The following is a 25,494-nucleotide window of genomic DNA, read 5'->3' on the forward strand; positions in this document are numbered from 1 at the left end:
TCTAGTATTTTTTTTTTTAAATTGTTCTGGGTTGTACATCCCTTAATGCCTTGCAGTGGTGTCCCAACGTTTCGTTCAGATAACTAAATGAAAGAAAAAAGCTGCCTCCTACAACATCTTTTTTTTTTTTTTTTTTTTTTTTTTTTTTTTTTTTTTTTTTGTAGCGGTTGGTGATGAGTAAAGGATGGTAACAGTGAGAACACGATCCGCGCGAACTTGACCGTGTTCAAAAATGGTTCAGATGGCTCTGAGCACTATGGGACTTAACATCTCAGGTCATCAGTCCCCTAGGACTTAGAACTACTTAAACCTAACTGACCTAAGGACATCACACACTTCCATGCCCGAGGCAGGATTCGAACCTGCGACCGTAGTGGCCGCGCGGTTCCAGACTGAAGCGCCTAGAACCGCTCGGCCACCAGCGGCCGGCACCTGACGGTGTTGCCTAAACAAATAAGTGTTATATTTTGGAATACTAAAGCCATCGGTTCATCAATTTAAGTTAAAAAATTGCTTTCAGAGGAGAACAGTGTATATAATTTACTTCGTGAATTGAGTGCGTGAGTAGCACAATCCCTAACAGTGGCTAGACACAACAATGGTCATACAGCAGCTAAATTCATTTCTACCTTTATACTAAAATTTGTCTTGCTGCATTAGTTTTCCATATACGATGTTTCGCAATTACTTTACACTCTTCTAGTAGCTGCAGAGGAGACATAAAGCTTTGATAAGGAACACTAGTCCTGAAATTCAAGCTTTTGACACAAAATAAATTCACTTTCAAGTCTCCCGCTTCATGCTATGCACACAAACTGAAAAGAGAGCACAATCGTCGGTCCTTTTTCTTACTATGACGTCGCATACAATTTTCGTACAACTGCAACAACGACTGCGGAAACCTGCTACGTTTGCTACTCTAAGTAGGGTTGATTGTGGTGTTCCACGGACGCGCCCCACTCTCGAATTTGTAAGTTGAAGCTACTATCATATTTATACAGGGCACTATTTTGTACATATTTATATGCGACAACTTAATTTTCCGTTGTCTAAATACTACGATCAACCACACATTCCATCAAAAACACAACATTAGCAACTATAGTAAAGTAATACACGATAATGGCATTCAGACGCAATTCCTGCAGTATGGTTGATAGAGGAATAATGATATGGGAGGTAATAGAGCTATTAGTGATTTCTGAAGCCTAAGTATTGCCATCTAATGTAAAATACTCGTAACGTTATGCGTTCCATGCGTTCCTGTAAAGCGCACAGATAAGAGCACATTGCAGCTGCAGTTGTGTCTGTGTATGTGTTTATCGTAAAGCACGAGATATGGAAGTAGTGTGATTTTTTGACATCAAAACCGTACATTACTGGACATGGGTTAATTCCAAGAACTTTACATAGTAAGCTCCTCTACAACGCCTATAACACTACAATAGGAATCGTGAAACACCCTGTATTAAAGCGTAACGTTTGCGGTCGCCTTACTAATTGCTGAAGCAGTAATACAGTCCGCCAACAAATAGTCACGGCTAAGAACGGCGATACTGAATTGTTCTCTGATTTCGTGTACATTCTCGGCGAAAAAAGTGGTTAATCATTGTGTCTGCTATGCCGTTAGACGGATAGCTTTCATACTCCTGTTTTCATCAACCTCTGCAAACTGCCCATAATTACATGTGTGGCTCGGCTGCATATGGTCATTCCAAGTGAAACGGGAGTAACGATTTCTCTAACCTGGCATAAAGGCGCACGAACGGTAGCGTTTGGGCATTGTTGAGCGAAAGTGCAAGGCATTGCCACTTGCCGGAAAAGGCACGCTCAGTTTCGAAGTTACAGGTAACCACAGATGCGTAAAGGGCACGATTGACTCCGTCATTGACAGACATCCGCAACGGGTGGCAAGAGGGGCTTTTGCTCCCTATTAGGATCTGAGCATACGACTTTTATTCATTACGGAATGCTTCCTAAAGTCTAGCAGTGATGGTCTATGACAATATTAAACTGAACATTAAAAACTGCTGATCGGGTTGTCTTGCTGTTCACGTGAGATTCTTTCGTGAGGCGTCAACTTTGGCGCTATTCTGCAGTAAAGATGGATGTGAACCTTTAGGACGAGTACCGAAAGAGTCCTCTCAATATTTTCTAGAAGACTTCCTCATAAAACTCTTATCGAGCTGCAGGAAGCGGCCGATTCAGCACCTTTATGAACGGATTTGAGCGCAACATAAACATGCCAACATTATACGTGTATGTCATTGACTTCAGTCACCTTAAGGAGAGAAAAAGGTACAAGGCATGAAATCAGTGCAATTTTTTAAAATGTATTGCCTGTTTCTCCAAGTCGAGGGGTATCTCGACTGAGAGATAACGGCTGGGACAAACGTGGACAACGACCAGTATAGGAGTGCAGTGTGATAATCCTATGACCCTCTATAACACACACGATTAATGACTTAAGATCACATGGCGGACGCTCGGCTGTCGCATGACCCTTATGGCATGATCTCAGGGTTTCCTGCTTTTAATTTCGTAACTTGTTGGATACTGTGCGCAACTACAGATTGAATCAAGAAAGTGGCATCTGTATGTAGCCAACTACTATGGTTATTGTTTAGGACGAGGTTTTATACTAACTTGTCGGCTGTATAACACCTATACTGGACGGCAGTGATGGTGAAATTCAGTGTTGCGGTAGCGAAATCAACAATCTTAACTTTGGAGATAACGCTGCCCTCATTGACAGAAGAGAGGGAAAAAAAAGTGGTGATCTGTTCTCCAGGGTGACACAAACGTGGTATAGAACAAGTTAATGGACATTATTAGCTAAGTTTTAGATAAAATGCAACTCACAGGTTACCTAAGGGATCCCAATGTAATTAGTAATTGTGTATATCGAGGACCACTAATTAGTGATAGAGGCATGTGTAGTGAAGAAACAAAACGACAAATCTTCCTTAGCCACACCGAAAAAGTTGAACTCGCTAAGGTCTAGGAGAACCAGGCAATACCCTAAACAACAAAGGTGCCTTTCGTAGGAGTTCCCTACGTTCTTGCACAGTTGCTATCTCTCGACCGTGAAAGGCAGTGATACGGGTCAAAATGGAACCTTCAAGACGGTGTGTTGGCAGGAGATGTTACGCGTATGGACAGAAAGAAGAACCAATGCTTCCATTACAGAAAAACTCGGAATCTTCATAAGTTTATGTTCCCGTCCTAACCAAACTTGTGTCCAGTTCCTTAGGCACATTTTGAAGATAGAAGAGGACAGTTACAAAAAGATCGTCTAGCTAGGCAAAATCGGACTGAAGACGATGACGAACAGCAGCAAGTAGATGACTGGATCATGAGAAGAACATTATTGCTTCTTCACAGTGAGTTAAGAAGGGCTGGGGATCACTGTGGATGGAGACTTCTAATCGAAGATTCAGTTAATTAAGAAGTCAATGAAGAAAGATGATGCTGACAATAGCAACGAGTAAACCGACTAATTATCAAAGTAATATTGTTGTTCGAGATACAACAACTACCTCTTGTCAAACTTAGTCCCTCGCAGTGTGTTTATGCTGCCACATCGCCGCTCGCTGCTCACCGGGATGGCTCTGTGGTGATGAGAGGAGACCACTGGCTCTTACCGGCCCATTTGACGTGTACCATCACTACTCACCGCGCTCATCGCTCACACCTGGCTAAGGAAGGTTGTCAAGCTCTTTATTTCTTGCTGCGATCATGGCCGCACGTCTTGAAACTTGAGCTGTGATTGACTGTTTGAAGAGCATTCTTAACCGGATTTGGCTGCTGCTCGTTGCGCGGTTTCTCGCACTGCGTACATCTACTTCCACATCTCCGTCTACATCATTATTCTGCAAACTACTGGGTTCATGGCACAGGGTACTTCCAGATCCATTCATGCGTGGAATGCGGAAAAAATTACTTCTTAAATGCCTCTGTATAAGCTGTAATAGGTTTAACTTTTCTTTGCGATCACTTGATGCATCTGCCAGCTAAGGTTTTCCTTCATTTTTGTGGCGCTCTCTCGTGTATGTGCCAAACATGCGACAATTTGTACTGGCGCTAATTTTCTTCCTTGTATATCGTTTGGTAGTCATGTTTCGTACGGGTGCTGCAAACATGAATTGTATAAATTGTGATTTCGAAGCAATTTCCTTTGCAGACTGACTACATTTTCTCAGTATCCTATTAATGAAACCATTATATCCAGACGACAATGTTTGTTGCAAGCATATGAAATTATTTCAGGTTGTGATTTTAAACAGGCATTTATTTCAGCCTTTCTTGAACGGAAAGCCGCCTGAGACTCTTGGCATACGGATCACTACAAGTCGGTCATGGTGGGTGGCGTCAGGTGTAATAATTTTTGGAAACTAGTTCCTGTGGTCTATCTAATTATTTTGTTTTCTGTTTTCTTACAGAAAATCGGCGTCAAAAGTCACAACGGGAAGTTGTAGCACTGAAGCAGTTGCGGATAAAAGCTAACTAAATATTCAATTAGAACCAGTAGGACTACGTATCGCTCTTCCACTGAAATTACGTTAGTAATTTTGGGTGCCACCTCCACATTTTTAACTATTCTAGTCCAATAATATTCAAAATAAGAAGGGAATTTGTTGGGACATTTGTAACTGTCTGAACTGGTGGAACTACGGTGTGGTTATAATTAAACTTTCGCCCCCATCAAACAGGAGTGGTCTGGGCTATTAAACTTTATGGAATCATTTGTAAGACATACGGAAGAGAAATAACAAAAAAAACTATTGAAAGACAGACATTTTGAGTTCCATATGACATGGTAATGTTTGCTAAACGCATACCATGCCTACTTTACAGGTTACAGAGGTTTTCAATCTAACGACCACCTGCATCAACGACGGCCAGGAACCGTGGTAGAGATTGCTCTACTGCTGCCAAAACTATCTTAGGTGGTATGTAGGCTACGTCCCTCGATATGCTCGTCTTCAACCTGCAAAGTGTCTTAGTGTCCTGTTGATAAATCTTGTCCTTCAGGTACATATGTACAAAGTCAAAACCACTACTTAACTTTGACGATTTGTAGCTGCAGTTTATGGCGGGTCATGACCCATCGAACATAGGCCGGTGTGAGGTGGAGCGTACACCATTAAGTAGTGGTTTTGATTTTGTACATATGTACTGTTTGTGTTTTCCTTTTCTTTTTCGTTTATAAATGTATAGCTATGGTGTTCTTTTAATCATTGACAAAGGTCTTCCTACGCACTTGTGGGTTTTATTGTTGTTCTGAAGAAGGTGTAGTTATCTACGCCGAAACCTGTGTTAACACTAGGTGCTTCTTTCGCAATCGAGACCGTTTTTTAGGTTTTCAATATATGTACCCTAGGAAACGACAGGATTTTACACTCATCAGTTTAGATATTGAAAAAAGATAAAGTCAGAATCTAGCCGCCATTGGCAAAATTTCTGCCGATGCCCACGATATGACGCCACTGTCGCTGACAGCACTCCTTGCTTGGCGCCTCGAAATAGAAGCCGAAAAGTTTGTATATCCTAATAAGTTAAGAGATTGACGAGGACTCACCTCGACGAGTATGATGAGGTCCCGGAAGGCGTCGCGGTGCACCTCGCGCACGCCGGCCTGGCGCGCGAATATCTTCTGCAGGTTGATGAGCCCCACGGAGCGGAAGGCGTCGCGCGTCAGGTAGGGAATGCGGTTGTCGGAGAGGTCGAGCAGCTGCATCTCGGCGCTGAGCGCGTTGGGCACGGCGGAGAGGCCGGCGGCGCGGCACAGCGCCGACTTCTTGCCGCCGGTCCACTTGCACTGGCAGGCGGACGGGCAGTCGCTCCAGTCGGGCGCGGCCGCCGCCAGCACCAGCACGGCGAGCAGCCGCAGCTGCACCACGAGCAGCGCTCCCGCCATGCGTCATCTTGCCCGCACCGGCCGGCCGGCCCGCATGCGCCCGCGCGCGCTCCGCCCACCCGCGACCTGTTGGCAGCGTCAACACACAACACTCTAAGGCCCGTCCGGCGTATTACTCAGCGCAGACGCCGATACTGTTTCGACTGAATTACTTAATAACGTTAACTATGTAAGCGATAAAGCCAACTGTAAATGTTCCGAAACCCACGTCCCAAAATGAGTCACAGACATACATCTACACCTACGTCTACATCTACATACATACTCCGCAATTCACCATACGGTGCGTGGCGGAGGGTACCTCGTACCTCAACTAGCATCTTCTCTCCCTATCGCACTTCCAAACAGAACGAGGGAAAAATGACTGCCTATATGCCTCTGTAGGAGCCCTAATCTCTCTTATCTTATCTTTGTGGTCTTTCCGCGAAATGTAAGTTGGCGGCAGTAAAATTGTACTGCAGTCAGCCTCAAATGCTGGTTCTCTAAATTTCCTCAGTAGCGATTCACGAAAAGAACGCCTGCTTTCCTCTACAGACTCCCACCCGAGTTCCTGAAGCATTTCCGTAACACTCGCGTGATGATCAAACCTACCAGTAACAAACCTAGCAGCACGCCTCTGAATTGCTTCTATGTCCTCCCTCAATCCGACCTAATAGGGATCCCAATCGCTCGAGCAGTACTCTAGAATAGGTCGTATTAGTGTTTTATAAGCGGTCTCCTTTACAGATGAACCACATCTTCCCAAAATTCTACCAATGAACCGAAGACGACTATCCGCCTTCCCCACAACTGCCATTACATGCTTGTCCCACTTCATATCGCTCTGCAATGTTACACCCGATATATTTAATCGACGTGACTGTGTCACGCACTACACTACTAATAGAGTATTCAAACATGACGGGATTCTTTTTCCTATTCATCTGCATTAATTTACATTTATCTATATTTAGAGTTATCTGCCATTCTTTACACCAATCACAAATCCTGTCCAAGTCATCTTTTATCCTCCTACAGTCACTCAACGACGACACCTCACCGTACACCACAGCATCTTCAGCAAACAGCCGCACATTGCTATCCACCCTATCCAAAAGGTTATATATGTAGATAGAAAACAACAGCGGACCTACCACACTTCCCTGGGGCACTCCAGATGATACCCTCAACTCCGATGAACACTCACCATTGAGGACAACTATGTAAGTATACGGGCAATCCTAAGTAACGCAGAATTCGCCACTAATGTCACGAGAGACAGACCCACCAGTGTAAAAGGTGGCGGATGATTTCAGTAGAGTAGCAGCGAGGCCCACGAGAAAGACAAGCCGCGTCGCGTAAGTCACAGCTTGTGACACTGCAGGTCTTACGAGCGCCAGCAACCGTCTCCGGCGGAGGACGGGTAACTGTTTCAGATGAGTTTAGTAATTCTCGATTGCGCCTTTAAATGCATAAGACAAAGTTAAGATCTTTAATGGTTATCTTTTCAATTATGTATTGGTTTCGGATGCTCTCTGCATGGAGCTGAGCGTTCGTGAAGTCTCGCGGACAAGTCGAAAACTGTAATGTCACAAGTTCATTGATGGGCCCGTCTTTCTCGTCTGAATAGAACGGCACTAACAGTCGACAGGTCATGGTTGAAGTGATCACTATAGCAAAAATCTACTAATACCAGTAATGCTGGCTTATTTTGATCACAACTGAGGTAGATTCTTCCAAAACGTCGGTCAGAGGCCTGAAGATGCCATAGTAAAACTCAGAAACAGGTTGCCAAATAAAATAATGTTAGAAATTTGACGGCTGGAAGGCGTTTAATTTGACACCTTCTAATAGTAAAATTGATCGGACACGAGAGCTTTGTCTGGTGCCGCGCACCGCTGAATTTGAATCCGCGCCAGGCGTCATGGACGTCGAAGACCCTTAGAGGTCGCTGCACCGTAAGCTGTGGCGGCGCGCCCCTCCTGGCCCGCTTTTACTGTGAGGGCGCCACAGTGGAACACGTGGTCCCAGAGGCCAATAGCGGCGTCCCCGATAGCGTACTTCAGCGCCTGCCTCTCGCTCTTTTACCTCCATTTTCTCCCTTTACTCTGTTTTATGTTCCCCTTTTTTATCGCCTTATGTATACGGCATTTTCTTCTTATTTCAGTTTTCATGTCACTCGGCTGAAGAGCGGCTGATTGTGCCGCTGACAGCCCTCCCCTGCCCATATGGGGCAGGGGAATGACTTCACAATAAAGGAAAAAAAACCTCTTGCACAGCCAGCCAGTCTAATCTCGCGTACGTCTGTTGACACATCGCCTCGCGTTAGACAGCTTACTTTCTTGTTCTGTGTACTAGTGGACGTGTTAGGTTTCCTTGTGGCTCCGTTGTTCGATCATGTTGTATTCGTTCTGTCCTTCGTTGGTCGTGTCCGTCCTCTCCCGTTGTGTTGTTGTTCGCGGGTCTCTCCGTGGGTCCCGCCGCGCGTTTCGTCATTTCTACCCCGCGACCGTCCCGGTCGCAGTTATAACACTTTGTGGCTTCGCAACTGCTCTAGGCAGTGGATGTGACCTGACTATCAAATGTAGGAGGCACATTTCAACCCTTATAAAGCTGATAAAATATTACATAGACAGAATTGTCTATGATCAATCGCGGAAGAATACTGGGTTATTACAAATGATTGAAGCGATTTCACAGCTCTACAATAACTTTATTATTTGAGATATTTTTCACAAAGCTTTGCACACACATACAAAAACTCAAAAAGTTTTTTTAGGCATTCACAAATGTTCGATATGTGCCCCTTTAGTGATTCGGCAGACATCAAGCCGATAATCAACTTCCTCCCACACTCGGCGCAGCATGTCCCCATCAATGAGTTCGAAAGCATCGTTCCCTCAACATCACCCGATTTAATTCGACTACATTCCATTACCCTAGTTTTGCTTTTGTTGATTTTCGTCTTATATCCTCCTTTCAACAGACTGTCCATTCCGTTCAGCTACTCTTCCAGGTCCTTTGCTGTCTATGACAGAATAAGAATGCCATCGGCGAACCTCAAAGTTTCTATTTCTTCTGTATGGATTTTAATTCCTACTCCGAACTTTTCTTTTGTTTCTTATACTAGTTGTTCAATATACAGATTGAATAACATGGGGGATAGGCTACAACCCTGTCTCACTCCCTTCCCAACCACTGTTTCCCTTTCATGCACCTCGACTCTTATAACTGCCTTCTGGTTTCTGTACAAATTGCAAATAGCCTTTAGTTCCCTGTATTTTACCCCTGCCACCTTCAGAATTTGAAAGAGAGTATTGTCAAAAGCCTTCTTTCAGTCTACAATTGCTAGAAACGTAGGTTTGCCTTTCCTTAATCTATTTTCTAAGATAAGTCGTAGGGTCAGTATTGCCTCACGTGTTCCAACATTTCTACGGAAGCCAAACTGATCTTCCCCGAGGTCGGCTTCTACCAGTTTTTTCCATTCGTCTGTAAAGAATTCGTGTTGGTATTTTGCAGCCGTGGCTTATTAAACGGATAGTTCGGTAATTGTCACATCTGTTAACACCTGGAATTATTATATTCTTCTTGAAGTCTGAGGGTATTTCGCCTGTCTCATACATCTTGCTAACCCAGATGGTAGAGTTTTGTAAGGGCTGGCTCACCTAAGGCTATCAGTAGTTCTAATGGAATGTCGTCTTCTCACGGGGCCTTGTTTCGACTTAGGTCACTGATTTATGTCACTTAGGTGACTGATTTATGTCACAAAATCTCATAGCTTTCCAGTACCGGTATCGATAACAAAGTCATCGAATTGTCAATTTGGGAGGTGGATGAACGATGTATATACACAATTAATTTTATGCGGAACCATCGGCGCTCAGATCCTACTCTTACTTATAAGGATATTTTTTCATAACCATGAAAACGCCGCTGTCGAAAATCATGATCTGTGAGGCCACGGTTTGCAGAAAATAACATTTCAGAAGTGGAATGGCCTGCCACGGGCCATCCAGAACCCAATAGAACATCTTTGTAACGAGTTGGAACGTCGACTCTTATCCAGAACTCAGCGACCTAAATCACTACAAACTCCGGTTTCCACTCTTTAGGAAAATTGGGCTGCAATTCCTCCACAGACGAGTATCTCCAGAGGAGTTCAAGCTACCTTAAAGATGAAGGGGAGGCATAGTCCATATTAACGCCCACTAGCAGGTTTCCGGATACTTTTGATGAGATGGTTTTATCTCAACGTAGGAACGGTAGTTTCTACCTGATTCATTTGAGAGCTCTCTGTTTCTATCGGACTAGTCTGTTATTGTTAACTACGAGAAGCCTCACTAAAAAAATATTCCCAGTGCCCACCTTACAAAAGAGTCAAGAAACATAGTTCTTCAAACATTCGGGATGTATCGAAATTAAAAGTTAAAACTGTAACGGGTGGAAGTATACGAAACCTGAAATAAGAGCTTTCCAGTAAACATGGTTGCGCAATAGTTGGTCTGCCTTGTATGACAGCAAAACGGAGAATAGAAGCGCAACCATTTTTCGTAAAATGTATTTTCAATGCAATTCCGTAATCCGTACACGTTGCGTGTCTCTAAACTTGACCCAGGTGCCAAACCAGGGATAAATTCTCCCTAAAGCACGTCAGTAGATGGCGCATGGTCTTCCTACCGAGCTGTGCTTCCCTCAGGTGTTTCAAAATTTAAAATATGTGAGAAGTTGTTTTGTTGATTGTAGCTTTGCTGATTAGAAAGGTGATGCTGCATTTCTGTGCCTGTATGATCACAGGTAAAACGGTGTGCCTCGGTATTAATGGTGCTTGTAACAAAAATTTTCTATGCACACCAGCAAAGGTACTGTTAATAACGCTATTTATTTAAACAAACAGCATCGTTACCGGTTTCAAACCGACATGATCATTATCTGACGATTCTTTACATATATATTATGTTTGTTGTTATTCACATTATTTCTTAGGAAAAAACAACTAACAACTAATGCAGACAACGAAAAATGCAATATAAATGTAAACAGTCTTCTGAAGAAGGACCTGTCGGTTCGAAACGGATACGGGACTCTTTGTGCACGTAAATAGCATTTTTGAAAGTGGCTGGTTGCTATTTTCTTCTTTGCAAGAATCAACATGTGAAAAATTTCTTGTTGCTACTGAGAACCAGTCGGTTTCCTGATATGACACTTAGGACGTTCTTAATATAGTATTTGTTTTCTATTACGTCTTACTATTCTATTTCACATAAAAACATTCGGAGGATTTAGTTTTCAGCACGCCCTCGTATCGTTTCCTCCGACCAACATCTAGAGGAAAGACCATGAAGGTAACATTAGAAAGATACAAGCTGAGTCGGCAGTTTATGAGCGATCGTTCTTCCCGCGAACCGTTCCCGACCGGAACAGGAAAAGCGGGAAGTGACAGCCGTACACAAAATACCCTCCACCAAAACCCATGAAGTGCCTTCCCGTGTATGGGTGTTGCAGATATAGATATCAGAGTTGTCTGTTAGAGAAATTTGTAAAAAGGCAATTCCACTTTTCGTCTTGGCTGTAATATGACCATAGTGCAAATGCGACTCTGGCGTAGAGGGGGCAATGTTCGCAGGTATATGACATTTTATAATACTATTAAGTTAGAAATTATTTGCTATTTTATTCAAAATTGACATTTCCGTAGCTCGCTGTATATACAATGAAGCGCCTAAGAAACTGGTATAGGCATGCGTATTCAAATACAGAGATATGAAAACAGACAGAATACGGCGCTACGGTCGGCAACGCCTATGTAAGAGAACAGACAACAAGTGTCTGGCGCAGTTGTTAGATCGGTTACTGATGCTACAATGGCAGGTTATCAAGATTTAAGTGAGTTTAAAACTGGTGTTAGAGTGGGTGCCGGAGCGATGGTGTACAGCTACACCGAGGTAGCCGTGGAGTGGGGATTTCCCAGTACTAAAATTTCACGAGTGTGTCGGGAACATCAAGAATCCGGTAAAACATCAAATTTCCAACATCGCTGTGGCCGGAATGAGACACTGTATGAATGGGACCAACCACGATGAAGAGAATCCTTCAATGTGATTAAAGTGCAACCCTTCCACAAATTGCTGCAGATTTCAATGCTGGGCCATTAACAAGTGTCAGCGTGCGAACCGTTCAACGAAACATCATCGAAACGGGCTTTCGGAGCCGAAAACCCACTCATGTACCCTTGATGACTGTGCGACACAAAGCTGTACCCCTCTCCTGAGCTCGTCAACACCGACATTGAGCTGTTGATGACTGGAGACATGTTGCCTGGTCGGACGAGTCTCGTTTCAAATTGTACCGAGCGGATGGACCTGCACAGGTTCGAAGACATGAAGACACCCTCATGAGTCAGTGGAAGCAGCAAGTCAGCTAGGGGCTGTTCAAGCAGATGGAGGCTCTGTAATGGTGCGGGGCGTGTGTAGTCGGAGTAATACGGGACCAGTGATACCTCTAGACACAACTCTGACAGGTGACTCGTACGTAAGTATCCTGTCTGATCACCTGTATCCATTCATGTCTATCGTGCATTCCGACGGACTTGGGCAATTCCAACAGGACAATGCGCTATAACATACGTCCAGATTTGCTACAGAGTGACTCCAGAAACACTCTTCTGAGTTTTAACACGTTCGCTGGCAACCAAACTGCCCAGACATGAACATTATTGAGCGTATCTGGTATGCCTTGCAACGTGCTGTTCAGATGAGATGTACACCCCCTCGTACTCTTAGGGATTTATGACCAGTCCTGCAGGATTCATGGTGTCAGTTCCTCCGGCACAAAATTTGTCGAGTCCATGCCACGCTCTGTTGCGGCACTTCTGCGTGCTACACAATTTTAGGCAGGTGTACCAGTTTCCCTGGCTCTTCAGTGTAGATAGCACATTTTAAATCTGCCTACAAAAATTGTCGCTTCATCATCGGATAAAGCAGAGAGCCTTAAAAATATTAAGACGTGAAACCCGGCAAACAAAGAGTATATTACCGCAGGAGTCGCATGTAGGCGATATTATTTTTGTAAAGATATTCTAACAACTAAACAAGCTGACTGTCAAACACAGCCTTTTGCAATGCAAAACTTGTTCTGGGCCTAATTCATTTCCTATGGACATGTGGAAATGAGATATAGCGTATGGTGGGCATTAAATTTATTATAATGGAATTTTCGCTCTGCAGCGGCGTGTGCCGAACCGAGTTCTGCCGACTGAACTACACACGCGCCGACTGAACTACACACGCACGACTGAAGACAGGCTCATAGTTGTACTTCGGCCAGTACCTGGTAGGAGACGAGTCGTGCTTGGATAGCTCAGTCTAGCCCACGAAAGGCAAAGGTCCCGAGTGCGAGTCTCAGTCTAGGACATAGTTTTACTTTGTCGGGAAATTTCATCAAATTTATTCCTTTACTATACATTAACATCTCGTATTACGTAACACAACTGCTTGTTGCTTACACCGTTTCATATAACATTTCACGTTATTTCGCAGCTACATGACGAAATTACGGAATTTTATCCCATTTTAAACATTTATCTGAAACTAAAGAGATGTTTCTATCACCAGATAGAGTTCTCTGCTCGTGACCAGAGCAGAGCATATTAGAAGCAAGTAATTGAGTATATTTAGCAAAGCTGTAAATGTGAGATACGAACTATAGGATTGAAAATGACGAGAGGTACATGCGAACCTGGAACCTGCCTGAAATATGAGCGCGTAAAATGCACGCAAATGTAAATATAGAGACTGACCTAATGAAGTAAAAGCTGATGTTCATAAAAATTCATTTGCGTAATGCACCAGCATTACCATTCATACCGCTGTCCGTCTCTCTCTTTCTCTTTTCTCTCTTTCTCTGTTAGATGGATGAGTTGCGTGTAAGCTATCCAGCATACGCGCATATGCGTATAGTATGGCCTCGTGTCATCATATACGTACGCACCGACTGCTGTGAAAAAGGAGAGCTGAAATGCGAGAAGCACGGACGTTCATTACAGCATTTCTATGCCGATAAATTACCGGCAGCAACCAGAAGGGCATTTTTAATCAGAGAAAGGAGTGCATCGTTTTACTCACGTGCCTGCTTTTCCAGAACAAACAACCTCAGACTGTTTGCGCGTCCTCGTGTTTACTGTTTACTCGTTTGCTCCAGACGAAGGTAAATTTGAAGTTCCTTTCACTCTTCACCTGCGGTGCTTTCGGACGTTAACAATCGACTCATCTTTAAAAAGATTTTGTTTAATTCAACCCAGTGAACTAATGACGTCCTTACCGAATGATACGCCGAGACCCATATTGAAAAGCTGGTCATCACAAACATGTCTATTTGCGAAATTGCATTACAGCAATAGCGTTGAATCCTCCAGCATAAACGCAGCTGCTCTGGAAGGAGGAAACTGATCGTGTTACGGTGAGATCATCACCGCGGCTAATTTATTTGTGTTTAATACAATACTGCCAAAGAACACTTGAGTGTAGACTGTTGGTCAAAACAACAATAAATAACACAGCGCTACCAGTTACGGTAACATTTAAATTATATATAGACCATAAAAGAGGCGCTATTGCTGTAGCTCATCCTCAAACGATTATTAAACAGCACTTAGCATATAGTTTACGCAAAAGATTATTAGTGTTACAGTAAAATAAATGTCTACATAATGCCATGAGCACAGTAGATGAAAGTCACCCCCAGGAGATGCATCATTTGGCAGTCGCCACTCTGGAAACCCTACATAATTCTCGCCGTCGGCAGTACTTCACAAACTAAAATTCGTTCCTTACTCGAGAAGGCGATGTATCTAACTACTTAAACGAATACAAACTGCACTGATGCACTCTTTACGAAGTGTCAGTGGAATGTAAAACAAACTGTTAACAAAGGTACAGTCACACGAATAGGTTCCTAAATACGTCAGTGGCTCGAAGAGTTCTTACGAAATGGGATGCAGTACGTTGTAGTCTACGACGAGTGTTCATCAGAAACAAGGGTATGATCAGAAGTGTCCCAGGAAAGTGTGATAGTATCGCTATTACTCTCTATACAGAGTTTCTCCGTAAGAACGTGCAAAAACGTAGCAGGACATAGGAAATGCTCCACTGAACATTGAGGTAGGGAACCTGGGGTCGGAAAAGCCAACTTATGAGGTAACGCCCCATAAGTATGCAACACTGCAACACACTTAACATACAAGTAATGCTTGTACGACCTTAACTGACCACAACTACGAGGAAAACTACCGTCCTCTGCTCTCCCTTATAATAGTCTGGGGCAGCTTCCGGTAGTTGCACAGCTCTATCTGACTGATTTGTCCACGGAATGCAGCGAACTGGTTTTATGTCCCGTTACGTTCCACAAGTTTAGAGCATCAGGAACTTTCACAGACACAACCATCACAACTCCCGATCCATTCCACCTGTGGATCTCGTAATTCTGCGTGGTAATTTAGTTTCTGACCATTTGTCATGGTAATAATGGAACAACTCTATAACTCAAATCAAACTATAATGCTACGAATGCCCTTTTCTAAAAACAATAGTGAGAGTACTTTCATTCACTTCACAACCCCATAATGATGTACCCAGCATCTCACTGGAATACAGCTGAAGTCCCATCCATAGTTTTCCACATTTTCGGCATTGTCATCAGTTTTCTTCCACTGCTTCTGTTGAGCACAAATCACTTTATCCTTGTGTTGCAGCATTTAGTGAAATTGTTAACATAGCAAGCTGTTATTTGGATGGTTACGTAGCTGTTTGACAGTATAAAACCATATACTTGTTCGATACTGATTTAGTGCCTCAGTGACAGAGCCGAAGCTGATACTTGCTCGAAACTCGTTGTGTGGTGCCTGTGTAAACTTCATCATAAACCTTGTTACATTTTACCAGGATACAAACGCATTGTATTCTTCCCAACACTTTTTCCTTTCTTTCAAACACATTGCATCATTCCACAACACTGTTCCATCGCGAGTACTGGTCTTCTACTACCCTTATAAATGAAAGGAAACAAACTACAGAAAGAGCCTCCAGTAGCCACCTCGTTCCTTTACATTACAACAGTGCTAGATACTTGCGACTGGAATTATTGTAAACATTGATAACATCAATAATGTTCTGACTGATCTGATGCGGAACGCCACAAATGTCCTCAATTATTTCTCGGACTATTTCAGTCTCTACAACTCATACTTCTACAGCTACCTTAAGTGCCATGGAAAATATTCCTAAATGTCTTGACACACATCCTGTTATCTAGTATCTCCTTCTTGTCCAGTGTTTACCACGTGAGCCTTTCCTCATAAATTCCGCAGAGAATTTCATATGTTATCAATGCACCAAATTTTCTACATCCTCATATAGCTTTTCTGGTATATGGGTTTACTTTTGATGACAACGGCATACCTTCACGTCATGTGAGTGATTCACATGTCGTGTGTAGACCTACCGCCGTAACTAATAGCTTAAGGCTTTGATGGTGACTTCACGTTGATCTTTTTCTACGTATATTTCCCTCCCAAACCCTAAAGATAGCAGCCGTGCTCGAATAACGACCTATTGAGTCTCAGGGACTTAGCAGCCAGATACCAAATAGGCTGTCAGCGGGGAAAAGAAAGTGACAGTTGGGAATAGTCGGAAGTGGATTACCAGTTCCGTTGTTTACTTTATAACGAAGGGAAACATCCTGCAAACCCTGTTCAAAACCTGTGTATTGGACGCATGAATGCTTAGGAAATGTATACGTATATGCTGAATGAAGTCGATGATTTGACCGATATATGCTATACACTTACACAGCACGAAATACACAAAACTAAAGTTTTGCTTCACCCAGATATGTCGTGCACAAGTATTGCTGTTGTTAACTGTTCCTATGCTGATTTGAAGGTCACCCATGAAGTTGTAAACATACAGTTACTATGAGCGCTACCTGTAGATAGAACGCCGCTCTCGAATGGCTTGCAGCATTTCAGTTGAAAGTCAAGCACCACTAGGGACGCCTTAGAGATGTCTGTGGACAAAGGACAGTCGTGACCAATGACCGGTCTACAATATCACGTTACGTGCTGGTGGCTTGTCAACCACGCAAGTTGCTCGATGTATGCACTGGAGCCAAAGTGATGTGGTGCGGATATGAAATCGGTTCCATTTGACAACTAGTGTTGATGACTTGAACCGCATAGGTCGTCCATGCTCCACAGGTACGCAGGATGCTCGATATATAAGGCTTTAGATTCGAAGAAATCGTGGGCTGAGTACTCCAGAACTGAGTTCGGCGTTTGAAGATGCTACAGGACCTCACGTGTCGCATCAGACAGTTAGACGATTGCATGAAGCCAATCTCCATTCAAGTTCCCTCAGCATGCTTGGATCACCTGACTGGATTGTCATTCCTGTTTCCAAGACAGGAAGCGAATCGAAAATGTGTGGGGCTGGTCGCTGTGGCCGAGCGGTTGTAGGTACTTCAGTCTGGAGCCGCGCGACCGCTACGGTTGCAGTTTCGAATCCTGCCTCGGGCATGGATGTGTGCGATGTCCTTAGGTTAGTTAGGTTTAAGTAGTTCTAAGTTCTAGGGGACTGATGACCTCAGCTGTTAAGTCCCATAGTGCTCAGAGCCATTTGAACCATTTGAAAATGAGTGGGATGACTTGAATTGGCACAAAGTGTTTTTGGACGTCGAAGACGACCACGTGCTCTGGGCGACCTACGCAGTATCGCCGTTGAAGAGTGGAAAAACTTCGACCACGACCTCATCAATGGTATCCCACGACGGATTGGAGCCTGAATCCGAGGGAGGGGACGTTTCACCACATACTGGCGTTTCTCAGATATTCTGTGGAAAAACTCCAATGGGAAACGCGATTTTATCGAGTACACAATTGTTTGTCTTTGATTTGGTGATCTGGACTCGTTGCGAATGACTACACACGCACATCGCGGTGTCTATTTTCATTTTCTATGTCATGAACTTTGAAATAAAGGACCGATGCAAGACATTTGTTGATTTGTGCATCTTAACCATGTTGATGAAACTGTGCGTCGTGTTAAATGATGAACATACTTTCACGTAGCTTGGAGATCTTAAGAAAAAGTTACAGGATAACGGTTATCACACTCGAATCAATGCATTGTGAATCTCTAAAGAAGTAAGTGAGGACCATCCACGACAAAAAAATGGTTCAAATGGCTCTGAGCACTATGGGACTCAACATCTGAGGTCATCAGTCCCATAGAAATTAGAACTACTTAAACTTAACTAACCTAAGAAAATCACACACATCCATGACCGAGGCAGGATTCGAACCTGCGACCGTAGCGGTCACGGGGTGCCAAACTGAAGCGCCTAGAACCGCACGGCCACACCGGCCGGCCATCCACGACATTTTATAGTACATTCAGCACATTTAATTCTAACGAACAGCGAAAGTATTAGGTTCTCACTGCTGACGCTCTGCCAACCTAGGGCAATTACAAATTCTCCAACGAAGGAGAAGTCCAAGCTACAGCCATCTTAAGACAAAGTGATTTGCTCAATGTTCTGGGATACGCAGGGTGAAGTTCTTTTCGAAGTTTTGGAGCCTGAAACAACTGTCAATTGGGAAACGCTACAAGACGACACTGACTACACTGAAAGTCTGAAACTCCAGAGTTATGCCAGCAAGGAAAACAAAATTTCCACTTGCAACGCGATAACACCTGACCTCGCAACAGTTTGGCAATCTTGGAACTCTCTGCGAAATTTGGACACAATGTCTGGCCACATCCATGATACAGTCCTGAATTAGTAGAATTAGTACGTGCAGATTAGGACTTTTTAGACCACAAACCAACACCGAGCGATGTGGCGCAGTGGTTAGCACATGGACTCGCATTCGGTAGGACGACGGTTCAAACTCACGTCCAGCCATCCTGATTTAGGTTTTCCGTGATTTCCCTAAATCAATTCAGGCAAATGCCGGTATGGTTCCCTTGAAAGGGCACGGCCGTCTTTCTTCGCCAGGCTTGTCTACTTCGATGGGACCGATGACCTCGCTGTTGGGTCCCCTTCCCCCACCCCCGCCCCCTCACCCCTAATCAACCAACCAACCAACGCAGAAACCAACTCAGAAGCTGCCCTGAAAGTAGCACCTTCTTAGATGTAATACAATGGTCTAACAAAAAAAGCGCGTCGTGCAAGTTGTATTGTTGGCATACGTGTATAGTGAATCCTGGTGACTATTTGGAAAACGTAAGGCACTTTTTTCGGAACGACCCTCGACTAAACCCGAGCTGCACGCACGAATGCAGGATTACACAACCGAGGCCAGCGAGTTATAAGTCTTTGTACTATTTGTAGGCAGCTGTGTGAATATTGCACCGTCTCTTCTTTTAACTTTGTAAGCGTCCTGTAATGTAGGCTACTGTGCCAGCCGTGGTAATTACAGTAACGCTAGTGATACGGATTTCAGCAGTCGGCTCACATTATGATCATTGGGTGCATTATACAGCAGCCGCGCCAGCTATCAGACTGGTGCAAATTAATGAGTCTTTCACAAGTGGAAATTACTCAGTTGTCATTTCAACTGCAATTATTCACCTCGAATTCGATTTCTTTATGCATTAAATCATGAAACATTAAATATGTTTTGAAATATAAATGAGCTGCTGGTTTTCAATGCTAGTTTTACAGCAGTTATTTGTACTTGTTGCATCTCGTGAGGTCAGGCCATATGGGCACTATCCGTAAATTTAACAAACACAGCAATAAAACTTGTTTAATTTAAAATTTGGTTTTTTCGAATATTAATTCACCTTTTAATTAATTACCTATCTGAAAAGTTCAACGGCAGTCATCACACGCAGAACGGACGTTTTGTTATTTATTATAGTTGCAACATCTGCCAATAACAGACGGCGGCAGCCGGTTGATTCTCTATGTCTCATGAATAATTTTGTTATTTGGCGTAATCCGCAAAGTAATTAATTATAACTGCGTCTGTACGTGAAAGAACAGTTAGCGCACAACTACGAAACTCACAAGCGATGAGTCAGTGCTTCCGTCATCACAACGGCAGTTATTTTTTACTATAAGCTCTGCTACATATGATATTAAATTTCTGTTAAGGTGTTAAGGTACCTTACCGTGCTAATTGTCTCGGTTCACGTTCATAATAACTACAAAAGAAATCGAGAGAGTCAATCACCGCATAGTACAGAAACCAGTAAACCCTCGATTCTTTACAGAACTGAACCACTATGTATAAAACAGCTTCAAACGTCTGATTACTTTCCACGTGGATAAATATGTTAAATGTTTTGTGTTTAGTCTGTAAGCGAGAAAAAGGTTAGAAAAATTTGGAAGCACTAAGGCCTCTAATTCTCAAATACTGCCAACGGCCTTACCGCAGTGGTAATACCGGTTCCCATCAGATCACCGAAGTTAAGCGCTGTCGGGTTGGGCTAGCACTTGGATGGGTGACCATCCGGTCTGCCGAGCGCTGTCGGAAAGCCTGGTGCACTCTGCACTTGTGAGGCAAACTGAGGAGCTACTTGACTGAGAAGTAGCGGCTCCGGTCTCGGGATTGCAGTGTGTTGACCACATGCCCCTTCATATCCGCATCCAGTGACGCCTTTGGTCTGAGGATGACACGGCTGCCGGTTGACACCGTTGGGTCTTCATGGCCTGTTCGGGAGGAGTTTGGTTTAGTATTCTCAAATACTGGACGAAAATAGTCTCGGTAATTTAAGCGCCGCGCGTTACACATCCTCAAGAGACTGACACAGTTCGTAACTGCAATATTTGTCTTACTGCGTTTAGCCGTCCTCTCACCTCTCGTGGAAATGCACGTGGACAAGGAGCTGGTGACGTCACAGCACGGAATTTCACGTTCCACCACACTGCAAAGCCTGAAATGAAGACTCTGGTATGTCAGATTTTTGCCACGCAGAGAGTAACGTGGCCAATGAGATGCGACAGCGTTTTTACTAGCGGAACCTACGAGCCACCATAATGTATGAATTGAAGCACCGCATTTAGTTCTTTTTTCATTACGCGCTACGTGATATAAAGATAAGCTGTTTCAATGCATGAGTAAATTGAAGATGTGTCGAAATCGCTTCACTTAGCTGCGATTTGTTATAGTAAAATGACAGGAAACTCATTTCGGTAGTAAAATGCTTCCCACACCTGATGCTTTTTCTGAAGTAACTAGTATGCCATGAAAGTATACTAATTCAGTGCTATGGCACAATCATAATACACTCCTGGAAATGGAAAAAAGAACACATTGACACCGGTGTGTCAGACCCACCATACTTGCTCCGGACACTGCGAGAGGGCTGTACAAGCAATGATCACACGCACGGCACAGCGGACACACCAGGAACCGCGGTGTTGGCCGTCGAATGGCGCTAGCTGCGCAGCATTTGTGCACCGCCGCCGTCAGTGTCAGCCAGTTTGCCGTGGCATACGGAGCTCCATCGCAGTCTTTAACACTGGTAGCATGCCGCAACAGCGTGGACGTGAACCGTATGTGCAGTTGACGGACTTGGAGCGAGGGCGTATAGTGGGCATGTGGGAGGCCGGGTGGACGTACCGCCGAATTGCTCAACACGTGGGGCGTGAGGTCTCCACAGTAAATCGATGTTGTCGCCAGTGGTCGGCGGAAGGTGCACGTGCCCGTCGACCTGGGACCGGACCGCAGCGACGCACGCATACACGCCAAGACCGTAGGATCCTACGCAGTGCCGTAGGGGACCGCACCGCCACTTCCCAGCAAATTAGGGACACTGTTGCTCCTGGGGTATCGGCGAGGACCATTCGCAACCGTCTCCATGAAGCTGGGCTACGGTCCCGCACACCGTTAGGCCGTCTTCCGCTCACGCCCCAACATCGTGCAGCCCGCCTCCAGTGGTGTCGCGGCAGGCGTGAATGGAGGGACGAATGGAGACGTGTCGTCTTCAGCGATGAGAGTCGCTTCTGCCTTAGTGCCAATGATGGTCGTATGCGTGTTTGGCGCCGTGCAGGTGAGCGCCACAATCAGGACTGCATACGACCGAGGCACACAGGGCAAACACCCGGCATCATGGTGTGGGGAGCGATCTCCTACACTGGCCGTACACCACTGGTGATCGTCGAGGGGACACTGAATAGTGCACGGTACATCCAAACCGTCATCGAACCCATCGTTCTACCATTCCTAGACCGGCAAGGGAACTTGCTGTTCCAACAGGACAATGCACGTCCGCATGTATCCCGTGCCACCCAACGTGCTCTAGAAGGTGTAAGTCAACTACCCTGGCCAGCAAGATCTCCGGATCTGTCCCCCATTGAGCATGTTTGGGACTGGATGAAGCGTCGTCTCACGCGGTCTGCACGTCCAGCACGAACGCTGGTCCAACTGAGGCGCCAGGTGGAAATGGCATGGCAAGCCGTTCCACAGGACTACATCCAGCATCTCTACGATCGTCTCCATGGGAGAATAGCAGCCTGCATTGCTGCGAAAGGTGGATATACACTGTACTAGTGCCGACATTGTGCATGCTCTGTTGCCTGTGTCTATGTGCCTGTGGTTCTGTCAGTGTGATCATGTGATGTATCTGACCCCAGGAATGTGTCAATAAAGTTTCCCCTTCCTGGGACAATGAATTCACGGTGTTGTTATTTCAATTTCCAGGAGTGTATATCAAACGCACATCGTGTTGGGTTACATTTTGTTATAATTAAATATCAGATAATGACATTTGCAGATACGGCCATTACAAATAGGTGTGGCTACAATGTTGAAGCCGTAGCGTACTTGATAGTGTCATGAGAGGGCAAGAAGGAGGAGGAAGCGAGTTTACAACCAGGTTCATCTAATTTTTTTCACCTTCTGTGAGTCTTTCTGACTCTTTCTTATTAATTTAATGGAAGTATTATCCACCATATCCAATAATATACAGGGTGGGTCACTAACTATTGCCACCAAGATTAACTCCGAAAGTGTGAGAGGAACTGAAAAGTTTGTGGGACAGAGTTGCACGGGACAACCGGGGCCATAATATGAAGTTGGTTTTTTGTTGCGAGGTGAGATCGCTTCAGAGGTATGAAGGTCGACTTTGTTTCTTTAAATGGAATGCTGTAGTTTGGTACTTTTTTTTGTGCCTATCGAGATGAATCCAATGATGTGTAACAGGAAGGTCTTTGAAGATGAACGAAGGTAAAAAAGGTTGCATGAATTTCCATTTACAGAAGGTGTTCCAAGTGATGATAATTGGTATCAATACAGTACTGAAATCTTCTTATCATGGACTGAATGGTATTCCTTATCAAATCGGCACTTACCGAAGCACATGCTCTGACAATTGTCTCTCGCATATCTTTAGATGTACATGGAACGTCTTTATAAACAGTGTCTTTTACGAAACCCCACAGTAAAAATCCAGAGGCGTCAAGCCTGGGGTACGAGCCGGCCACGACACATCTCCTCCGCGTCCAATCCAACGATTTGGGAATTGTCTATACAACTCATTTATAGCCATCGCCGAAAAATGTGCTGGACACCCATCGTGTTGCTACCACATTTGGTTCCTTGTTCCTAAAGATATATCTTAGAATAACAGACCTAATGTTTCTTGCAGGAATGTGATGTACTTCCCTCCATTAAGATTTCCTTCTATGAAAATGGGGTCTATAATCTGTCCTCCAGAATCCCACACCATACATTAACTGAACACGGTTTTTGGTGTGCAACTTGCCATAGCCAGCATGAATTTCCAGTTGCCCAATAATGCATGTTATGCAAATTAACATTTCCATGGTTCGTGAATGTAGCCTCATAAGAAAATAAAATCAAATTAATAAATGTGTCATCTATCTAAATCTGAAGTTGAACCCATCGGCAGAATTCAATGCGACGCATACAATTCGTACCAGTTATTTCTTGGTGGAGGCTGATATGTTAAGGATGATATTTAAGGTGATGCAGAACGCGAACAACACTGCTCTTGCTCATGCCAGATTCCCTTGCCATTTGACGCAAACTCACACAAGGATCTCGAACCACAGTGGCAAGAGTACCAATTTGCGTTTCCCCGTTAGTAACTTTACTTTTCCGGATATGTTTCTGATGAGTTAAAGATCCAATTGTTTCTAATTTATCATACATATATTGAAATGTACGTCGTGAAGGGTGAGTACAATGAGGACATCTTTCAGCACATAAATCTCTCTCTCTCTCACTGAATTTCGTTGGCATTCTCCGTAAATGAGAAGCATATCGACTTGTTCTCAGAAGGAATACATCGTTCACAGTCGCTTGATTCGACGATACTAGTCTTACCGTTTCTATTAGTGATGTATTGTGAAAACGTCGAATGGTGTTTACATGCCAATGTTACGTTAGATAGATACTCCGTATTTGGCGAATATTTACTATTTGCACGATATACGAGAGAGAACTGTCAGATCATGTGCCGAAGTGATAAAGAACACCACTCAATACATGATAAGAAGATTGCAACACTGCATTGATACCAATGGTCATCACTGCAACACCTTAGGAATCATATACAACCGCTTGCTCACCGATAGATCTGTACCTAAAGATTGGAAAATAGCGCAGGTCACACCACTGTTTAAGAAGGGAAGTAGGAGTAATCCATCTAACTACAGACCTATATCATTGACGTCGGTTTGCAGTAGGGTTTTGGAGCTTATACTGTATTCAAACATTATGAATCACCTCGAAGGGAACGACCTATTGATACGTAATCAGCATGGGTTTCAGAAAAAATCGTTCTTGTGCAACGCAGCTAGCTCTTTATTCGCACGAAGTAATGGCCGCTATCGACATGGCATCTCAGGTTGATTCAGTATTTCTGGATTTTCGGAAGGCTTTTGACACCGTTCCTCACAAGCTACTTCTAATCAAGCTGCGGGCCTATGGGGTATCGTCTCAGTTGTGCGAGCTGATTCGTGATTTCCTGTCAGGAAGGTCGCAGTTCGTAGTATAGACGGCAAATCATCGAGTAAAACTGAAGTGATATCAGGTGTTCCCCAGGGAAGCGTCCTGGGACCTCTGCTGTTCCTGATCTATATAAATAACCTGGGTGACAATCTGAGCAGTTCTCTTAGGTTGTTCGCAGAAGATGCTGTAATTTACCGTCTTGTAGGGTCATCCGAAGACCAGTATCAGTTGCAAAGCGATTTAGAAAAGATTGCTATATGGTGTGGCAGGTGGCAGTTCACGCTAAATAACCAAAAGTGTGAGGTGATCCACATGAGTTCCAAAATAAATCCGTTGGAAATCGATTACTCGATAAATAGTACGATTCTCAAGGCTGTCAATTCAACTAAGTACCTCGATGTTTAAATCACGAAAAATTTCAGTTGGAAAGACCACATAGATAGTATGGTGGGGAAGGCGAGCCAAAGGTTGCGTTTCATTGGCAGGACACTTAGAAGATGCAACAATTCCACTAAAGAGACAGCTTACATTACACTCGGTCGTTCGTCCTCTGTCAGAATATTGCTGCGCGGTGTGGGATCCTTACCAGGTGGGATTGACGGAGGACATCGAAAGGGTG

The 25,494-nt window shown here is 44.1% G+C and overlaps 1 protein-coding gene and 1 pseudogene across 1 annotated transcript in view; one reads left to right on the plus strand and one right to left on the minus strand.

The window, feature by feature from the left end:
• Positions 1-5,920, minus strand: part of LOC126095586 (leucine-rich repeat-containing protein 24-like) — a 199,391-nt gene extending 193,471 nt beyond the window's left edge. Inside the window, exon 1 of the mRNA XM_049910360.1 lies at positions 5,582-5,920. Within this exon, the coding sequence (XP_049766317.1) occupies positions 5,582-5,920 (339 nt within the window). The remainder of the gene's footprint in view (positions 1-5,581) is intronic.
• A 14,394-nt stretch (positions 5,921-20,314) lies between these two features.
• LOC126095876 (5S ribosomal RNA) lies at positions 20,315-20,432 on the plus strand (annotated as a pseudogene).
• Positions 20,433-25,494: the final 5,062 nt, after the last annotated feature.

Source organism: Schistocerca cancellata, chromosome 8 (genome assembly GCF_023864275.1).
Source record: "Schistocerca cancellata isolate TAMUIC-IGC-003103 chromosome 8, iqSchCanc2.1, whole genome shotgun sequence".
In the NCBI taxonomy this organism is placed as follows: Eukaryota; Metazoa; Arthropoda; class Insecta; order Orthoptera; family Acrididae; genus Schistocerca; species Schistocerca cancellata.